This window comes from Macadamia integrifolia, chromosome 14 (assembly GCF_013358625.1).
Source record: "Macadamia integrifolia cultivar HAES 741 chromosome 14, SCU_Mint_v3, whole genome shotgun sequence".
Taxonomy (NCBI): Eukaryota; Viridiplantae; Streptophyta; class Magnoliopsida; order Proteales; family Proteaceae; genus Macadamia; species Macadamia integrifolia.
In genome coordinates, this window is record NC_056570.1 from 6,455,614 (window position 1) to 6,472,661 (window position 17,048).

The following is a 17,048-nucleotide window of genomic DNA, read 5'->3' on the forward strand; positions in this document are numbered from 1 at the left end:
TTGACACAAGAGTATTTCACCTGCTTGCACAGAAACCAGAGCGAAGCAGTGTCCTGTCTTGTGAAATTCAGCTCATAGCGACTCACTAATGCAGATGTAATTTCATCCATGGTAGCTTCCTTAAGCTTGTCAACAGCTGGCTCCTGACTTTTCCTGTATGCCTGCCAATTAGAGAGCAAGGCAGGTAAAACAAATCAATACACTCATAGAGTAAAGAGAGACAAGATTCATAAAAGTAGACATCATAAATTACTTAGCCCCAGGCTTTTAAAGGAGATTTCCTTTAGTGACCCAATTTAAAAATGGGATTTTCTTATTGAAACCTCTCAAGTTTCAAATCATTTTTAACCTTATCCCCCCCTCTCTTAGTTTAACACGCTTATTTTTTCAGGGAGGGTAAAATCCCATCATTTCACACGTGTACTCAAAGCCATAGCTATTATGGAGCCTAGGTGACCCAAAGCATTGGAGGGGCACCTAGGCATGCAGTATCTGTCTATGTAATATAACCATAGTTCGAAATCTTGCCGAAATTTCGGTATCATTTCGGTATCTCGCTGAAACGATACATTCCATGCCTTATAAATACAACATTTCGTTGAGACAGTTGAAATTTCGGTGTTTCGCCGAAATTTCGACTCTGTCTCGCATGTCTCAGTGGTTTCAGTTCCATTTGCATATTTTGAAGGAAAAACACTTCAGGAAGCCTTTAATTAGCCACATAATCACACATTTGACTTCCATTGGACTCCTACAAAAAGATCTACACATTCAAAGCTTAGGAAAGGTAAAGTTCTTTCTCCAAAACCATTTTTTTTAAATAGTACATAAATAAATGTTGGTAAAATTTCCAAAACAGTTCGACGGTTGCTGCCAAACAAAGGTGCAACTCTAAAACAATGTCATGTTTTAATATTTTTGCATTTTTATGTTTTAAGCATGTTTATTAACCTTAAAATAAACTACCCACCAAGTTTCAGGTCAAAATATGGTCGTTTGACCACCAAAACAGTCAACCGAAACAAAAAAATAAATAAATAAATACACCATCTCGGCGAAATCTCGCTGAAATTTTGGTATTTCGGTGTTTCTGAACCCACCGAAACGAAATGAAATTTCGAACCTTGAATATAACAATGAAAATTTTATATAATTATGCTTATATGCAACATGCACTAAGATATCAGTATGCTAGTAATGACCTAATTTGAGAAAAACAAACATAGGATATAAGATAAGTATATTAAAAAATAAATAAAAAAGCATAAATCAAAGTAAAATCATAAAGTGTAAACAAGGTGTGTTGTCGCCTTGGACCCAAGAAAGAGCATGGAAGCCTAGGGTGTTACGCCTTGACAACTATGTTCGAAACACATGTGAGACATGACAACTCTTGAAAAAGACATAATGATAATTACTCTTTCAAATTATTTTGAAAACTCTTTTTTGCCCAATTTAAAAACCTTTTGGGAATAAGACCAAGGGGCAATCAAAAGAATGTTACATGTTCTGATACACCAATAAAGGTATCATTTAGACAGACACTTGAGAAATTTATTATTTAGTGAAAAGCTACTAGGGGAAAAGCACCACCTTGTTAAACATGGGTAGGAGAGGAAGGTAGCAAGGAATGATTTTCATTTCCAAAAGGATGGACATCCAATAGGTGCACCTCTCTTACTCTTTCACGGATGATAACGAAACACAATAACAATGATACACTTGGGCGGGTGGAAAACTTCTTTAAAAAACCTTCTCCTCTCCCCTTACTAAGGCCCCGACAAGTTCCTTAGGAACTATCCTCCACACAAATATTCCAATGAAAATAAAGCAAAATGAGCTTAAGAGGAGAATAGAGGTAAAGATCTCTAGCCATCACCCACTTATCCCCCAAAAAAATCAGAAGCTCATTTCAATGAATTAAAATATGGTCCTACATTCCCCAAGCCTCCCTACATGCATGCACCAGTTGCATTTTGGAAACCTCAGCCTTCCGGTGTTGTTGAACCTCACCGTTAAAGTGATTCACAATAAATACCCTATCAAGTTCCAAGCAAATTTCTTCTACGAGGGACTGGTCTCCCAAATCCAGTTATTTTTAGAGGACACCTTTGTGCCCTAATTAACTTGTGGAATGTTTAACCGTACGTAAGACCTCTCAGTATTCCTTCCAAAACAGAAGCCCCTTTTCTCAGAGATTACAGTTTATGAGGACAATGGACAATTTTTTTACGTATAATTTGTTTACCCATCAAAAAAATAAAAAATGATTGCATTCAAGGAGGCAGCAGTGCAAGCTGAATGCCAGAAAATTTGTTGAAAGAGTACAAAACAAACTCACATTTGGTCCAGTTCAATCCCAATCTAAAACTTATATTTTTTTGAGAAATAAAGTAAGTGTCAGTAACCAGGAGGCAAGCCCCAAACGTATGCTGTTATACGAGGAACTAAGGATGTTTCCAATACCGACAGCAGCTCCCGCTGAAGCAATTGTAGCAGCTCTGGCGCCTATTGATTTTGCACCTTCTGACATATTTTTGCAACACTGTATTTGGTTATAAATTAATTACAATGAGAGGAAATCAGGGTTGGAAAACCTCAAGGCTGGCCTCCAATACCTTCAAATGCAGGCAATCACTTGCTGGTGGTTGTTTGTTCCCAAGTCAGCATGGACGGTCTAAAATCTTCAAGGACAGCGGCCATGGAAGGCTATTTTCGTGCTCCTATGGATCAAGCAATTTGCAGGAGGGATCATGGCCGCTATAAATTTTGAAACAAGTGTATTGAATCCTTCTATGCTTCATTATACACAGTGAAGCTTACCCTTCATGAGCTTGCCACATGGCAATACAACAGTCGGTCTATGTGAGAAATGAACTCAGACCCATGTCACTCATAAAAAATTTCAACTGAAAATAAGGGAAGTGGATCAAAGTTTGAACTAAAGTTTCAAATTTGCGAATTTGCCACTAGAGAGAGAAAATTAAAAATGGCATCTTTGTAATTGTGAACCACTTTCTCTACACAAATAGGGTTGAAATTCACCAATAAGATGGCTTCATGGTCCTCTATCACATGGACCCATCACAGTACTGACATGTGACAACAATGCAACATCATGATTAATGACATAAATTTCCTCTTTCTGTTTTCTCTTTTCTTAGGGGTGTTCAAAAACTGCCTATTGTGGATGAAAATTTTGTATTCAATTGACTCATTTTCAATAGGATGTTTGTGGTTGTAAATAAGCTCATTTCTAAATTATTTCTGCTTCTCCCAAAAAGTTTAACTTTCCCCTCAAAAAGATAAAAGAGCTGCAACCAGATTTTAGGGTTGTCCCTGCATTTTTTAGAGGAGAGAATGGCCATGGTTTCCATTAGCCCAAAGAATATATTTATCTCTCAAAAAGAGATAGGAAGAGACTGCCAATTTTTTTTAATTGGATCTGAAAAGATAATTGCATAACCTAACCTTAATAACTGCATTCTTTTTGGCCAGGGATAGAAATTTCTTTCATTACTCCCCCCCCCCAACTTTCTAGTACACAATTTCCATCACAGTGATGCCAGGAAGTGGACTTGTATCTTTCTTTTCTCCTTCAAAAGGGAATGAAAAAAAAAAAAGAGTCGAAGGAAAACCACCAAACAAGATGAAATGACCCAACCCAATCAAATTTGTGTTTCATCTATCGGGCCCTGTGGCCCACATCACTATTTAATTGAGAACTAGTATGACCAAGCTTTACAAACATTAAGCAAGAAGACTATCATCAATATACACTACTTCCTTGAAAATTAGCATTTCAAAGCTTTACTAACCAAAAGCAAGGAGAGTATCATCCATATATCTTCTCAAAATTCCATAATCTGAGTGAAGAATATGCAGACCTTATAACTTTCACAACAATCATGAAACCTCAGCAATATATCACTAGCACGGCTCTCACTGATTACGGAAAAAGCACAATGCTTTCCTGTTCCAAGACTACCTTTCCCTTCAAAGAGCCCAATACCAAATGCCACAGCACTAGCAGAAGCCCGAGGAACCTATTTCAGTAAAGAAGAAAAATGCAGAAGATTATACACTGCAAAAAGCTACAAAAGGGATAGTAACTATTAGATGTTGTTTCGACCCTCATAAAACACTCAAAATACACAATACATATACATTGACTACTTCTTTACAAACTTGGAACTCTATATGAAACGCATTGGTGACATGGCAAATATACATAGGAAATGCAACTTACTATAGGTCATCCACTAAATAAACTAAACTAATTATACAAGGTCAGCTAAGACATTTTATGCTGTACCAGGATAATAGAATAACTCAGGAAAAAAATTCAGAGGCAAATTAGAAAGGACATCATTTTAGAGAACAACGTCGCACCACACTAGCAAAAAACAACCATATTTACTTGTAAAATGCATTCCAAATCTTTCCCCCAATTCATCAATGTGTTTTCTTAGCAAATATACTGTTCGTAGCTTTATTAGGTATATTCATATTCAATATAACCATTGATGGAGCATCAAAGAAGCAGCTACCAGGGTGATTGATTTTATCTTATGAGGTTTAACTTGCAATCAAGGAGCACACTTCTCACTTTAGTTTTAGGCTACTTAAGTTTAGTCATAGTCAAGATAGGGTTAAAAACCATTCCATTAGGGGTTGTCCGATGTTGTTGTTCCCATTTAGTGAAGAGTTCTAAAAAAAGGGTGTGCCTAGTGCACAAGACTCCCGCCACTGTGGGGTCTGGGGAGGGTCAAAATGTATGCAGCCTTACCCCCGCTTCTCGGAGAGGATGTTTCCCGACTCAAATCCACAACCACTAGGTTACAATGGAGCTACCTAATCATTGCCCCGAGGTCCACTTAGTGAGAGTTTTAGTTAACACAAACTTACCTCTTGATGGGCACGTCTAGATGTATCACTTGTGAAGCTGTTCATTTCCGAAAATGGATGGGAGATATAGTGAATCTGATCATAGGATAGATAAATAATAAGCACCCGTCAAACGCTATAAATGCCAAATTCATGACCAACATCCAGTGGATTCCTCACCTTGATTTTTCTTCTGTCCAATCAGCAGAGGGCTGACGTGTCAATTCTAAGTTTTAACCACTTACCACTGGAAGGGTAACGTCCAATTTCAAATCCAAATTCCAAACTCAATCATGTACCCTACATCCCTACCACATAGTTGAGCTATTCCCTCCCCCCCCCCCCAAAAGCGGTCCAAATTTTTCCAAAATTGACCTGTTGATTGTGTCGCATGGTCTATTGTACCCTTCATTTATTGTGGGTCAAAATCTAAGTCAGAGTCAAGTCTACTTCAAGTCTTCAACTATGAGTTGGCCCTAGTCAGCCCCAGCTGGGGCCAGGGGCCCATGTCTATGGTTGTAAGTTAAACTTTTTCTTGCTTAAGGAATTGTTTACCATTTGGTTTAAGAAAATAGTACCCTCTGCATATTTTGATGGTCAAATCCTAATTCTCCCTCAAAATTCTAATAAGTCAGCTTTGTCTCTTCTCTTGTCTATGCAATTCCACCTGCACTGCAATATCTTTCAATCTAATTCTTTCTTAGAAGATTTATTCACTGTTTTTATGAAATCATCTAGGCTATCCAACATTTCCAATTTAGATTTCATTGCTTATATAAAACTTCAAAAAAGTCTCCTTTCACCTTTTATGTAGAAGTTCAGATAGTGATCTCTTATAAATATTAAATGGAAAAGATGAAAGGTCAACACTATTACTGATGTTTGTATCATCAGGAGATCCCACTCCCTTGCCACAAGGCAGACAAAAAGAGCCACATTGAGGGTCCATGCAGTAAAGACCCTACACCATTGATCAAATTTTAGCCCACAATGAGTAGGAGAAGTGGTTAAAAAGTGAGTCCTAAGTTTCATAAAAATTAAGAAAGTGCCATCTTGTGACTCATGAAGGCAATATACGCAGGTATATATCCAGGGCAAATAGGTGGTGCTTATTTGGTATCAACTATCAACAGAATTTAGGGCCATTATAGTTGGTTTACCACAGTACCATCATTAAAGGTGCAATGGGTTAGGGTGGAGGAGGTCAGAGAGAATTAGATGGATGAAAAGAAGAACAGGAGAACTCATTCTTGATTCAACAAGCAAGGGCACTTGGTTCATGGGGAAATATTTCATTTCGATTGGGCAGGAATAAGAAAATATTTCATTTCCAATGGGAACAGCTCCAAGAGATGTGTGACAGCACCCAAGCTTTTTATCATCACACCAAGTGACGGCTCATAGAGTTAGTATTCAACTCCCACTGTAAATTTGGATTTTACCAACTAGTTCAGTTCGTCTTAACCGGTGAAGTATAGTGTTGGACAGGGAAAAATGGGATACCTAAATGATAGAATTTTAAAATAGACCGTTCTGATCAATCTAATGATCAGTAGGAAAGAGAAAATCAAATAGTGATTAAAGGCTTATCCACCCTATGCATCCAGAAACTGGGAATGGATTTCTCCTTTTTAAGAGCTACAAAGAAGATTTGGAAAAGACTTATAAAGGTTGCTTGTTTCGGTCCATCCGAAGGCAATAGACTGGTTGGACCGTAGACCGAATGGAATAGTTTAAAAACATTTCCAAGTGGATATATAGCATACATCCCACTAACATCAAGGAAAGAAATCACTTGCAGCAAGCTTTCCCTTGCTTTGTGGATGTAAGAGAAATTAGATCATCACAGGGAAACAACATGTTTGAGCTGTCGGTGACTTAGCCGGACTAATCCAGAGCATGAGCAGGTCTAGATTCATATCCTGGGAAGTAACTTCTTATTCAATCAGAGGGATTCTCCAATATGAAGAGAACAGACAAGTGTAATGCTCCAATGATAACTAGAATAAGGCTGAAATCTCAATTCTAATGCAAACTAATTGTTCATGATCAAAGATACCTCTGGTTTGATAAACTGTAACCAGTGATCCCAATATTATAATTCAACTTCCAGATCAAGATTCTTAAGTTCCTCGCATGATAAACCACTTAAATATGCTTCTGAACAAACTACAAATTAGAAGAAATAGAAAACACAAATCAGTCAACCTCTTTTACCAACTGTGCAATTCACCAACTTTAACAAATAGGCCCAAGTGCTCTATGTGGAGTAACGTATATATCCACAAATATGCTGGACTAATTGTTTTGTGGACCGATAGATTTGAGTTTTTCAGCTGTTAAGTCTTAGTATCTGTTTATGTGCGTACTGAGCATGTGCTATTGTGCTTATCTAGACTGGGGGGTATTTTAGTACCTCTATTTGTTAGAATCTTAAGTCGGTTTTGGTGTGTTTTTGTTTATTAAAAATACTGATATAGCCCACGGTTTGTGTATCCTTTGACCTGCTTTTGGGCCTGATCTGAGCCCTAGATTGCTGCAATCAATTTTATCCACATGAAGCTGCAGTACTCTGTTTTGGTTCTCCATTGACAGATTCGATTTATCTCTTTATTTTCATTTGAGTTCTTTTGTTTCAGCCTTTATTTACAGCAGCATTGGCCCTTTCTGGTTAGTTACTTGAACCCAGGTTGGAGATATTATCGTACCTGACTATCGTGCAACTTACATCACCCAAAATCCCAGGGTTTCTGGTTCGATATTATTTCTTTTTGCTGCTGGTGGTTTTCTCTTCATCATATCAGTTTTAAATTGTTATCTTGTGCATTGGTTGTTGCTGCTCCTCTGATTACAGACTAATGGCAGAGTCCGATCCCTCTGTGGACAGTGTTAATGTCCAGATTACCTCTATCAAGGTACAGGCTGTGGAAGTTTATATCACAGCCAAACGCAAGACGGATTATTTGAGAATGCCGCCCTTCTCTGTTGGCTAGGGATTAGTATGGAGCCCTAAGTGGCTGCCAATGCCATGTTTCATAAGACTGCCAAGGGTGTCTGGGAGGAACTCAAAGAAAGTTTTTTCTCAAGGCAAAAATTTTCCCAGGATATATCACTTGTACGTGAGATTCTTCTCCTTCAAACAGGATGGAAAATTTGTTGGTGACTACTACAGTACACTTAAAAGGCTTGTGGGAGGAGCTCAATGTCTATCAGCCTCTCCACTGAAATTAATCTCCTCAAGTCTAAGCGTGCCGAGTTCCTTGTTGCTAAGTTCTTGTCTAGGTTCGAATTGATCTTCAGCCCATCAAGAATCAACCATTAGCTGGTGAGAAGATTTATCAATGAGGCCTATTGCAGAATTCCAAAAAACTTCTACAACCATTGGATTTTGAAAATGTATAGGTGTCGCGTGCGCAGAGAGAATTAAACAAGAATCGTACGATTAAGAATTGGAGAGGATCAGCATCCTCGTGGACATGGCATGGGTGGTTGTGGTAATCAATCTTCTGATCTAGTTGGTCGTTGGTCCACTCATTGTGGACTTCAACCCCAATAGGCACAGCAGTAATTTGCTAATATTGCTATATCTTATGGGAATACTGACATGATACCTCCTAATGACACGAATCAAAGTCCTTCAGCTAGGTGGTGCCCACTCTTATACTGATATGATCAATCAACTTCTCAAACGAGTTCAACAACTTGAGACATCCTCTTCCTCATCCACAGCTACATTAGCTCATTCTGATATACCTACATGTTTCCTTTCCTCATCCCCCACTCCCTGGGTCAGTGACTCAGGTGCGTCCTCATATGTGACTAGTAAGTTCAATTTGTTTTCTTCCCTTCAGCAAATCTGATTCTCCATCACAGAATTATACTTGCTGATCGTTCCTTTACTAATGTTACTGGTCAGGGTGTTGATCCTCTATAGTCTATGCTTTCCTTATCTAATGTACATGTTCCCAAATTACCTCTTAAATCTTTTATCTATTAGTCAATTGACTAAACATCTTAATTATTCCATTACATTTTCTCCTTTTCATTGTGTTCTTCAGAATCTCAAGACAAATATGATGATTGGTGGATGGCATGAGAGGGATAGCCTATACAACTTTGACATTGTTTCCTCATCTATGGTGGCGTCTACTACCTCTATGGGTGTTTCCCCTTCACATTAGCAGTACCGGCTGTGGCACCTTTCTCTATCCAAACGACAACAAATGATCCCTGATTGCAAGACTCTTTCCCGTATTAAGTGTGGAGCTTGTGAGCTTGGAAAGCATCACCGTATCGTTTTTCCGTCTCAAAGTGAGTCTAGGAGTCGGTCTTTTTTTGATTTAGTTCATTCAAATATTTGGGGCCCGTGTTGGGTCAAGAGTCGGTCTGGTTTTTCTTATTTTGTGTCCTTTATTGATGATCACTCTCGTATGACATGGTTGTATCTTTTGAAAAATCGTTTTGAATTTGTGTCTATCTTCAAACAATTTACAATGAAATAAAAGTTTAGTTTGGTGCTCTTGAAATTTTGAGATTACTCAACGTGAGATTTCATCTTTTTGTTCTGTCAATGGCTTGATTCACAAAATTAACTGCTCTTATACCCCTTGACAGAATAGTGTGGTAGAGCAGAAAAACGGTCATTTGCTAGACATTGCTAGATCTTTATCGTTCCATATGTATGTTCCTAAAATTTATTGGGGTGATGCTGTGTAGATCGCCTATTTTTTTATTAACCGGATGCCATATTCTGTCCTTCATAATAAAACCCATTTTGCCATTGTTTTTCCTAAAAGTTCCCAGCTTAGTTTACCTCCTAGCATTTTTGGCTGTCAATGTTTTGTCCATAATCTTTGTCCTAGCCATAATAAACTCATCAAGACTCTAAAGTCATTATATTGGTTGTCTACGTTGATGACATCATTGTCTCTTGTAATAGTACGCCTGGCATTGCACAGGTAATACTTACTTATAGCAACGGTTTTGGATGAAATATTTGGGTGCTCTCCGCTATTTTCTTGGTATTGAGGTCATTCGAAGTACGAAAGGTTTCAATCTTTCTCAACGGAAGTATGTTCTTGATCTTGTAAGTGCGAGAAGAATGTTAGGCTGTAAGCCTATTGATACCCCTATGGATCCTCATATCAAGCTTGGAGCATCTAATGATAAGGAGTTTGAAGATAAACATTAGTATCAGAGACTCATCGGCAAACTTATCTATCTTATTGTTACTCAACCTGACATTTCCTATGTTGTTGGTGTGATTAGCCAATTCATGCAGACGCCTAAGCAAGTACATTGGGAGGCAACTTGCCATATATTGAGATACCTTAAAGGTTCTCCAAGGAAAGGCCTTATTTATCGTCATCATGGTCACAACAGTATTGTCATTTATTCTGATGTTGACTGGGCTAGTGCTGAAGGTGATAGACGGTCTACTACAGGTTATTGTACCTTCTTCGGAGGTAATCTTGTTACAAAACAAACCATTATGGCCCATTCAAGTGCTGAAGCTAAGTATCAAGCTATGGCTCACACTGCAGCTGATTTGATGTGGATTCGGTCCTCTGTTCAAGAGCGTGGTTATTCAATTGACAAGCCAATGGAGATGTTCTATGATAACCAAGCGGCCATTTACATCACTAATAATCATAGTTATTAAGGCGTTGCCAAGGCGATGAGGCGGTATTGGGAGCATAAGGCAGTACTACGCATTACTGGTTGCACTTAAGGCGACTACCTTAAGGGATGAGGCGCTATAAAGCGTCTAAGGCGAAGTGCTCTATAGACAAGGCGGACGCCTTAAGTGCATTTTTTTTTTTTTTTTTTAACCACTAATTCCAAATGGGTTTTGCATGTCTATGGAAAAGTTTACACATAAGAAGAATGGGATCAAGAGTATATAAATAAAAAACCTCAACCAAAAAAAAAAAAAAAAACCAAAATCGTAAATCTCGCAAGAAGGGTTTTGGCCCTTTTGAGAGAACCAGGCGGTGACACTCCTCTGGCGAGCCTTCCTCAGACAAAGGCAACTCTGATAAGGTACGTTTTTTGCATTTTTCTCATCTTCTTTCTTCTCCTTTCTCTTCTATTTTTCATTTTTCGTCTTCTTTCTTCTTCTTTCTTCTTCTTTCTCTTCTGATTTTTCTTCTTCTTTCTCTTCTATTTTTCATTTTTCACCTTCTTTCTTCTTCTTTCTTCTTCTCTCTCTTCTATTTTTTTTTTAATCTTCTTTCTTCTATTTGAGACCCATCGAACCTCCTATGAAGCTGGTATTGGTCTCTGAAACTTCTCTTGGAAGTCCTACTTGTGCCTACTGCCTAGGACGGAATGGAATACAGATTACAGACTACAAAATAAAGTACAGTTTAGGACTTAAGTACATTTCTATGTACTTTGGCAAGGGTGGTCGATCTCCCTATCCTGCCATCAAGTCCATCCCATTTTTGGAGGGCAAAACCACCCCATGAGAGCCCCACTTGATCAAGGACTTGGCCTGTTCTGATGGCCTTGTTTATATATATATATATATAATTTCGTTTCATAATTATATATTTATATTTTTTTGGATGAATAATATATTTTATATTATATGCTATGAATTATAATGATGATTGATGAAGACGAACTTAGTTTATTCACTTTATTGATTTGTTTTTTTGATGAATATCTTACATCAGAATGAAGTATGAATCTTTATCTTTATTTAGCATATGAGTAATATTATATAATTTTTAATAAATCATTTAATACAAATAGAATGGTTACATTAATTTATATAAAAAAAAAACACTAGAACACTTTACTCGATAAGGCAACGCTTTATACCTGCCCTATCACTAAAGTGCTCCAAAAGACCGTCAAACGCCTTAATTGCCTCACCGCCTTAATATCTATGCTAATAATCCAATTTTTCATTAGAAGAATAAGCATATCGAAGTAGATTGTCATTTTCAATGATGAAGTTGATCTCCACCTCATCTATTTGCTCTCACAACCAACATGGGGATTTCTTTACCAAAGGCCTGTTTGGGAATGTTTTTCTACAAGGGTATTCCAAGCTGAGCATGGGTAAAGTCTATGCACCAGCTTGAGGGGGAGTGTTAACTGTTAAGACTTAGTATCGGTTTGTGTGTAATTAGCATGTACTTCTATAGACTATAGCATTGTTAGAGGGGAGTATTTTAGTACTTTGTTAGAATCTTAAGTTGGTACTGGTGTATTTCTGTTTCTTCTTATAACTGATATATAGCCCATGGTTTGGTTAGACTGTTCATAACACAAACCATGGGAAAGTTTCCTCTTATTCTCTCCCTCTATTGGTCTCTCTTTCTTCTTCTTAGATCTTTCTTCTCCTCTATCACTCCGGCTGGTGTTAATGTACTGTATTCTCACACCGGCCCCATTGACTAAGCCCATTATTTTGTTGATTTGGGCTACCATAACACATTTTGCAAAAGTATATTAGCCAATTAACAAGTAATAAGCTAATAATAAAGCAGGAACTCCTACATGCAACGTTTTACCCTCATTTTTAATGGAAACCAGCTATAGACATCAAACATCCCATAGGAAATCTAGACTAATAGGCCAGATTCCAGAATTCTCTTACTCAGGCTTCTACGAAAAATCAACTCATCAGGCCACTCAAGTTCCAAATTTTATTATTAGGAAGTATCAGACAGACGTTACGAATAGCTTAATAGAAATGATGGGAGAGCCAACAGATGAGAGAACAGCACAGATAGAAATGAGGATCAGTTTCAGATACAGAAATAACATCATTATCATCTTAAAAAAATCCCTAATTACAGCATGAATGATTCAGTCATTCAGTATTAAAGATAATACTGTGTAAAGCTGATACAGAGACCACATCAGAGCATTTACTTATAGCAAAAGAAACGACCTTCAACCTAATTATTACAAAATTTATCAAAGCCTCATTTTCAAATGATAACAGAACATATCAAAGCTCCAAACATTAGAAGATTTCACCAAATTGCAAACATATGCAGTATCACTCTAGAATCAGAATCTAATAATCAATTTCAGGGGGGAGAGAAATTAATATGAAACAGTAAAAGAAGAGATAAGATTAACCTGGGTTGCCTTAACCACAAATGTGTTAGGGTGATATTCTTCATCAAATAAATCTGGAAATCTTTCTCTGATTCTAACTGCAAGATGATACATCTCATTTTCTCCAATAGTAATCAATTCTCCACCCCGCTGCCTTCCTTTCCAAGGAGATTGCCATCCCCATAACCAAGAAGGAATTTTCTGCAAAGATGCATTGCCTTTTTGTGCCTCAACTTTTGCATCTCTTAGAAGAACTTCCAAACGACTGGCCATGTTATCTAATTCCCTAATACGTTTCTTGGTAGGAGCCCGAGTTCCATGCCTTGCCTGCAAAACCAGAAATAGGCACTTGAAATAACTTTCTAATCACTCAGTTTAACTAGACAAGTCATCTCATCATACAAAAGCTGTCTCAGGCATTTACAGAATAAGCTGCAGTTTCTTAATCACATTTATATCCCAGAAGTTGTTCTCAGAGTGTCATAAGTAGGAAGCACCCTTAAGTAACACCAAAAAATACACAAATCCAAGCTGATGTAGCAGATAACACCATAATAACATTGAAAGATACATTAAATTACATATCTTGACTTCATGGATTATTGCTGAGGTAAACTCCCAACAAGAGCCATCGTTAATCTGATGGAGGTTGACAGAGTGATGCAAACCAGATCTTATCAAAACACCTATATCATTTCAATAGTTTCAAGGGAAGGAAAAGAAGATTGAAATCTGATGTAAGGCAGAAATCATAGCTGTCAAGGCCTCTATGCGATCCTAGGCATTGGAGAAGGTAAAAAATCAAATCAACACGAACAAGGCAGCAAGGTGACACCTTGACAACTATGGCAGAAATAACCAATGTTGCAGAATCTATGGGTCTAGTAAATATGAAAATCAGCAAAGGACTTTTGTGATATTGATGGAAGATTACGGCCAAAAGAAACATAAATTGATGGTAAATGAATAGAAGTTTGAGTAACAGCAGGAAAGCAGACCATTACTTTCATTTAGGGTTAATTTTGGGCTGTTGAAACTTATTTCGGTGCCATGTGAAAGGTTACTCAGTTACTTATCCAACAAGACCAAGATCTTCGATTCCGGATATATCGGGAAAGTTATGAGCCTATGACTGATCTACTTAAGGGTTGTTAATCTGAATCTCTATTTTGGATCTTTAATTAGTTTATTTTTGTATTTTTTATTTCTCTACTGTAGGGATATATGTTAGCCATTATATTATATCGCATTAGAATAGAGGCTCAATTTTAATCCTTACTAGCGTTTTTCTTATATAAGCATTATAAAGGCCAAATGAGTGGATAATTCTTTTTTTTTTCTTTTTTTTACTAATATTGTAGGAAATTTTCTCCCCCACAGTTTGGGTTTTGAGAAATTTGGGTGCTACTTTTTTATTTGATTCCAAAGTACTGCAAATTTTCCTGGTTCCCTCTGTTGATGTGGTAGCACTATCATGGCTGGACCGGCATGACCTGATTTGGAAACCCAGACTGAGGCAAAAAAAAAAGGATATACACATGCACATGCAAGCTAACAGATATTAGGCAAACCATCCCCAAAATTAGTGTGATTTAAATCATAATATTTGTCATTGCTATAGCAAGTTAAAAGACAACCTAGAGCCAAAAGAAAAAAAAAAAAATTACACAGAAGAAGTGATGTAGGGGGTTCCTAGGTGACTAGGTCTCCTACAAGATTAACTAACTAGGTAGGGTTAACTCAAGGGACTTAGGTAGATAGGACAAAAAGAAACTCAACAAACAAGATTAAACATGCAAAAATAAAATGAGACTAGTAAACAAAGTAGCAAAAAGCAATAATAATCTAGACGGAAAAACACATAAATTCTTACTTAAGTTTCAAGTGGGGACATGGGGAAGGGAACAAACGACATACGAATGTTAGGTTCGGCACAAATCAATCAAGACACCCAAATTAGATATGCAAACAATCAATGTCCTCTAGCAACCAACTAAAATAGAAAATCAACAAGGTTTTTGGAGATATAACAGTGACGAAACGACTTAAAACAACGGGTAAAAATAGGCATAAACAAAGGGCAAAGGCTGGTTTCAATGTTAATGGGCTGCAATATATAATAGGGATTAATGGAGGTGGAGAGGGTTTAGTTTAATGTTTTACCGTGCTACTGTCCAGGTCTGAGGAGGAAAGAAGAGATCAAGGTCCTCCAAAATAAAGAGATGCAGTCCACCTTTAGTAGATGAAGACAAGTCCAGCCGGTTGTATAGAGATCCTCAGTATTGTCGATGTAGCTTGGTGAATGATGTTGGGGCTCTCAGCAACTCACGGACAGCAGGTACAGCCAGCATTAATCCATTCATTGAAAGGAGATCAGCTCCAGCAGAGAGTAAACAGCAACCGAGAGTAGCAACAGCCGAGGGTAGCAACAGCAGTGAGTAATGGCAGCAGTATGTAACAGCAGTAGTGAGTAATCGCAGCAGTGACGAAAAAAAAAAGAGAGGGAGGCGAGACAAGAGAGAAGAAAGAAGAGAGAGCCGAGAGACTAAAGAGAGGAAAGAGGCGAGAGAGAGTGAGAAAGACGAGATTGAAAGAGAGAGAGAATCGTGAGAGGGGTGGGGGCTTTGCTCTTGGCTGTTTTTCAATTCACATTCATTGAATTAAACAATGGCCAATGGACTTACACTTAAATAGAATAAACTTCCAAAAATAAAAAAAAGATATTTAGAAACTCAATTGCTTGAAATAAAAAACTACCTAATAGACCAATAGAAAGAAGTCCTAGTTTCCTAATTATGTAAGACAATCAAATAACACTATAATTAAAGTAAGTACTATAATCAAATAAGATCTTGTGGGGTCCACAAGATCTGCTGATTGGGAGGACAAGGGGGGGTCGAACCCAGCACTGGAAGGCTGGTTCGACTCCTCTCTTTCCTTCTTTCTTGTTTCTTCTCTTTCCTTCTTCTTTCTTGTTTAATCTTCCTGTTGGGAAACATGTCCACACTCCTTGCTATGTTTTGGTGTTAACAAACAAACATACATCTTTAACTTGGTTTGATAAAGTGTGATTAGCTTGAAGAAAGTGTAATTAGCTTGAAGAAACACTTAGAAGGTCCAATCAAAACATGAAGCTTAAAGACATGGAATAGCAAACAAGAAGGAAAGAAGATGAAGTGCCAAAGAGTGGAAAGTTCAAGTGAAGAAGAAGACCACTAAGATAGATTAGTTATTTTAATGTAATTTGTAATTCCCACATACATATATGCCCTCACCTCATGCATGTGCATTGCATCATACTAGAATGACCATAAAGCATACCTTGACCAAGTATGGAAAGTCTCTAAGTGATGTGGAACACACATTAACCTGACTCAAGGGTATTTTAGGGAATCTTAAAATTAGTATCAGGAGATGAATCCTTCATAGAAGTTGTAGGAAATTGAGTTGTGATTCCAACGCAACTGATCTCAGATCATTCTGAAGTCGGACCAAAAAATTATGGTCAAAACACTAATGACTGGTCAGTATGACAGCATTCTGTCAAAACAGAGCATGTCATGTTGGCGGTCGACCGGCTGAAAGTCCCGGTCGACCGGTGACTGCCTGGAAGTGCCCCAACGGCTATATTTTGCCTTCAATGGCTCTTGGCGGTCGACCGGCTACCAATGGTAGTCGACCGGTGGTCCCAGAATATGTCCGTTAGAGCCTGATTTCCTGCCTAAAATGCTTCACTAAGTTCACCTATAAATACCCAAACCACTCTTAATTAAATATTCATTAAGAAAGAGCTTTAAAAGCATTATTGCAAGCATTCAAGAAGTTTATTTCTACTTGAGTTGTTCTATTACACAAATCCCAACAAAAGGCTCAAGTCTCAATCAAAGTCCTCTACTCTCTCCTGTGCAAGTCAAAGCCATAAGAGAGGACTTTACAAAAGGTGCATCATTCATCATTTATTATTCATTCTCATCATTTGCACCACACTTGAGGTATTCCTCTTATTCCACTATTTCTTATTTATTTCTGTTTTTACAATTCTAGACTGTACTTAGGATTGTAAGGATTCTCTTATCCTA

At 37.7% G+C, this 17,048-nt stretch overlaps 1 protein-coding gene and 1 long non-coding RNA gene across 7 annotated transcripts in view; both read right to left on the minus strand.

The window, feature by feature from the left end:
• Positions 1 to 17,048, minus strand: part of LOC122061146 (multiple inositol polyphosphate phosphatase 1-like) — a 28,928-nt gene that overhangs the window by 5,615 nt on the left and 6,265 nt on the right. For all 6 annotated transcript variants that reach the window (XM_042624347.1, XM_042624348.1, XM_042624346.1 and 3 more), the window contains 3 exons: positions 12,991 to 13,296; positions 3,888 to 4,046; positions 21 to 161 (listed from right to left, as the gene is read on the minus strand). In XM_042624347.1, coding sequence (XP_042480281.1) covers positions 21 to 161; positions 3,888 to 4,046; positions 12,991 to 13,296 — 606 coding nt within the window. The remainder of the gene's footprint in view (positions 1 to 20; positions 162 to 3,887; positions 4,047 to 12,990; positions 13,297 to 17,048) is intronic.
• LOC122061148 lies at positions 2,467 to 3,809 on the minus strand. The gene is made up of 2 exons (XR_006134564.1): positions 2,619 to 3,809; positions 2,467 to 2,526 (listed from the first exon to the last, which is right to left on the minus strand). It is a non-coding gene; the product is annotated as an uncharacterized LOC122061148 (long non-coding RNA).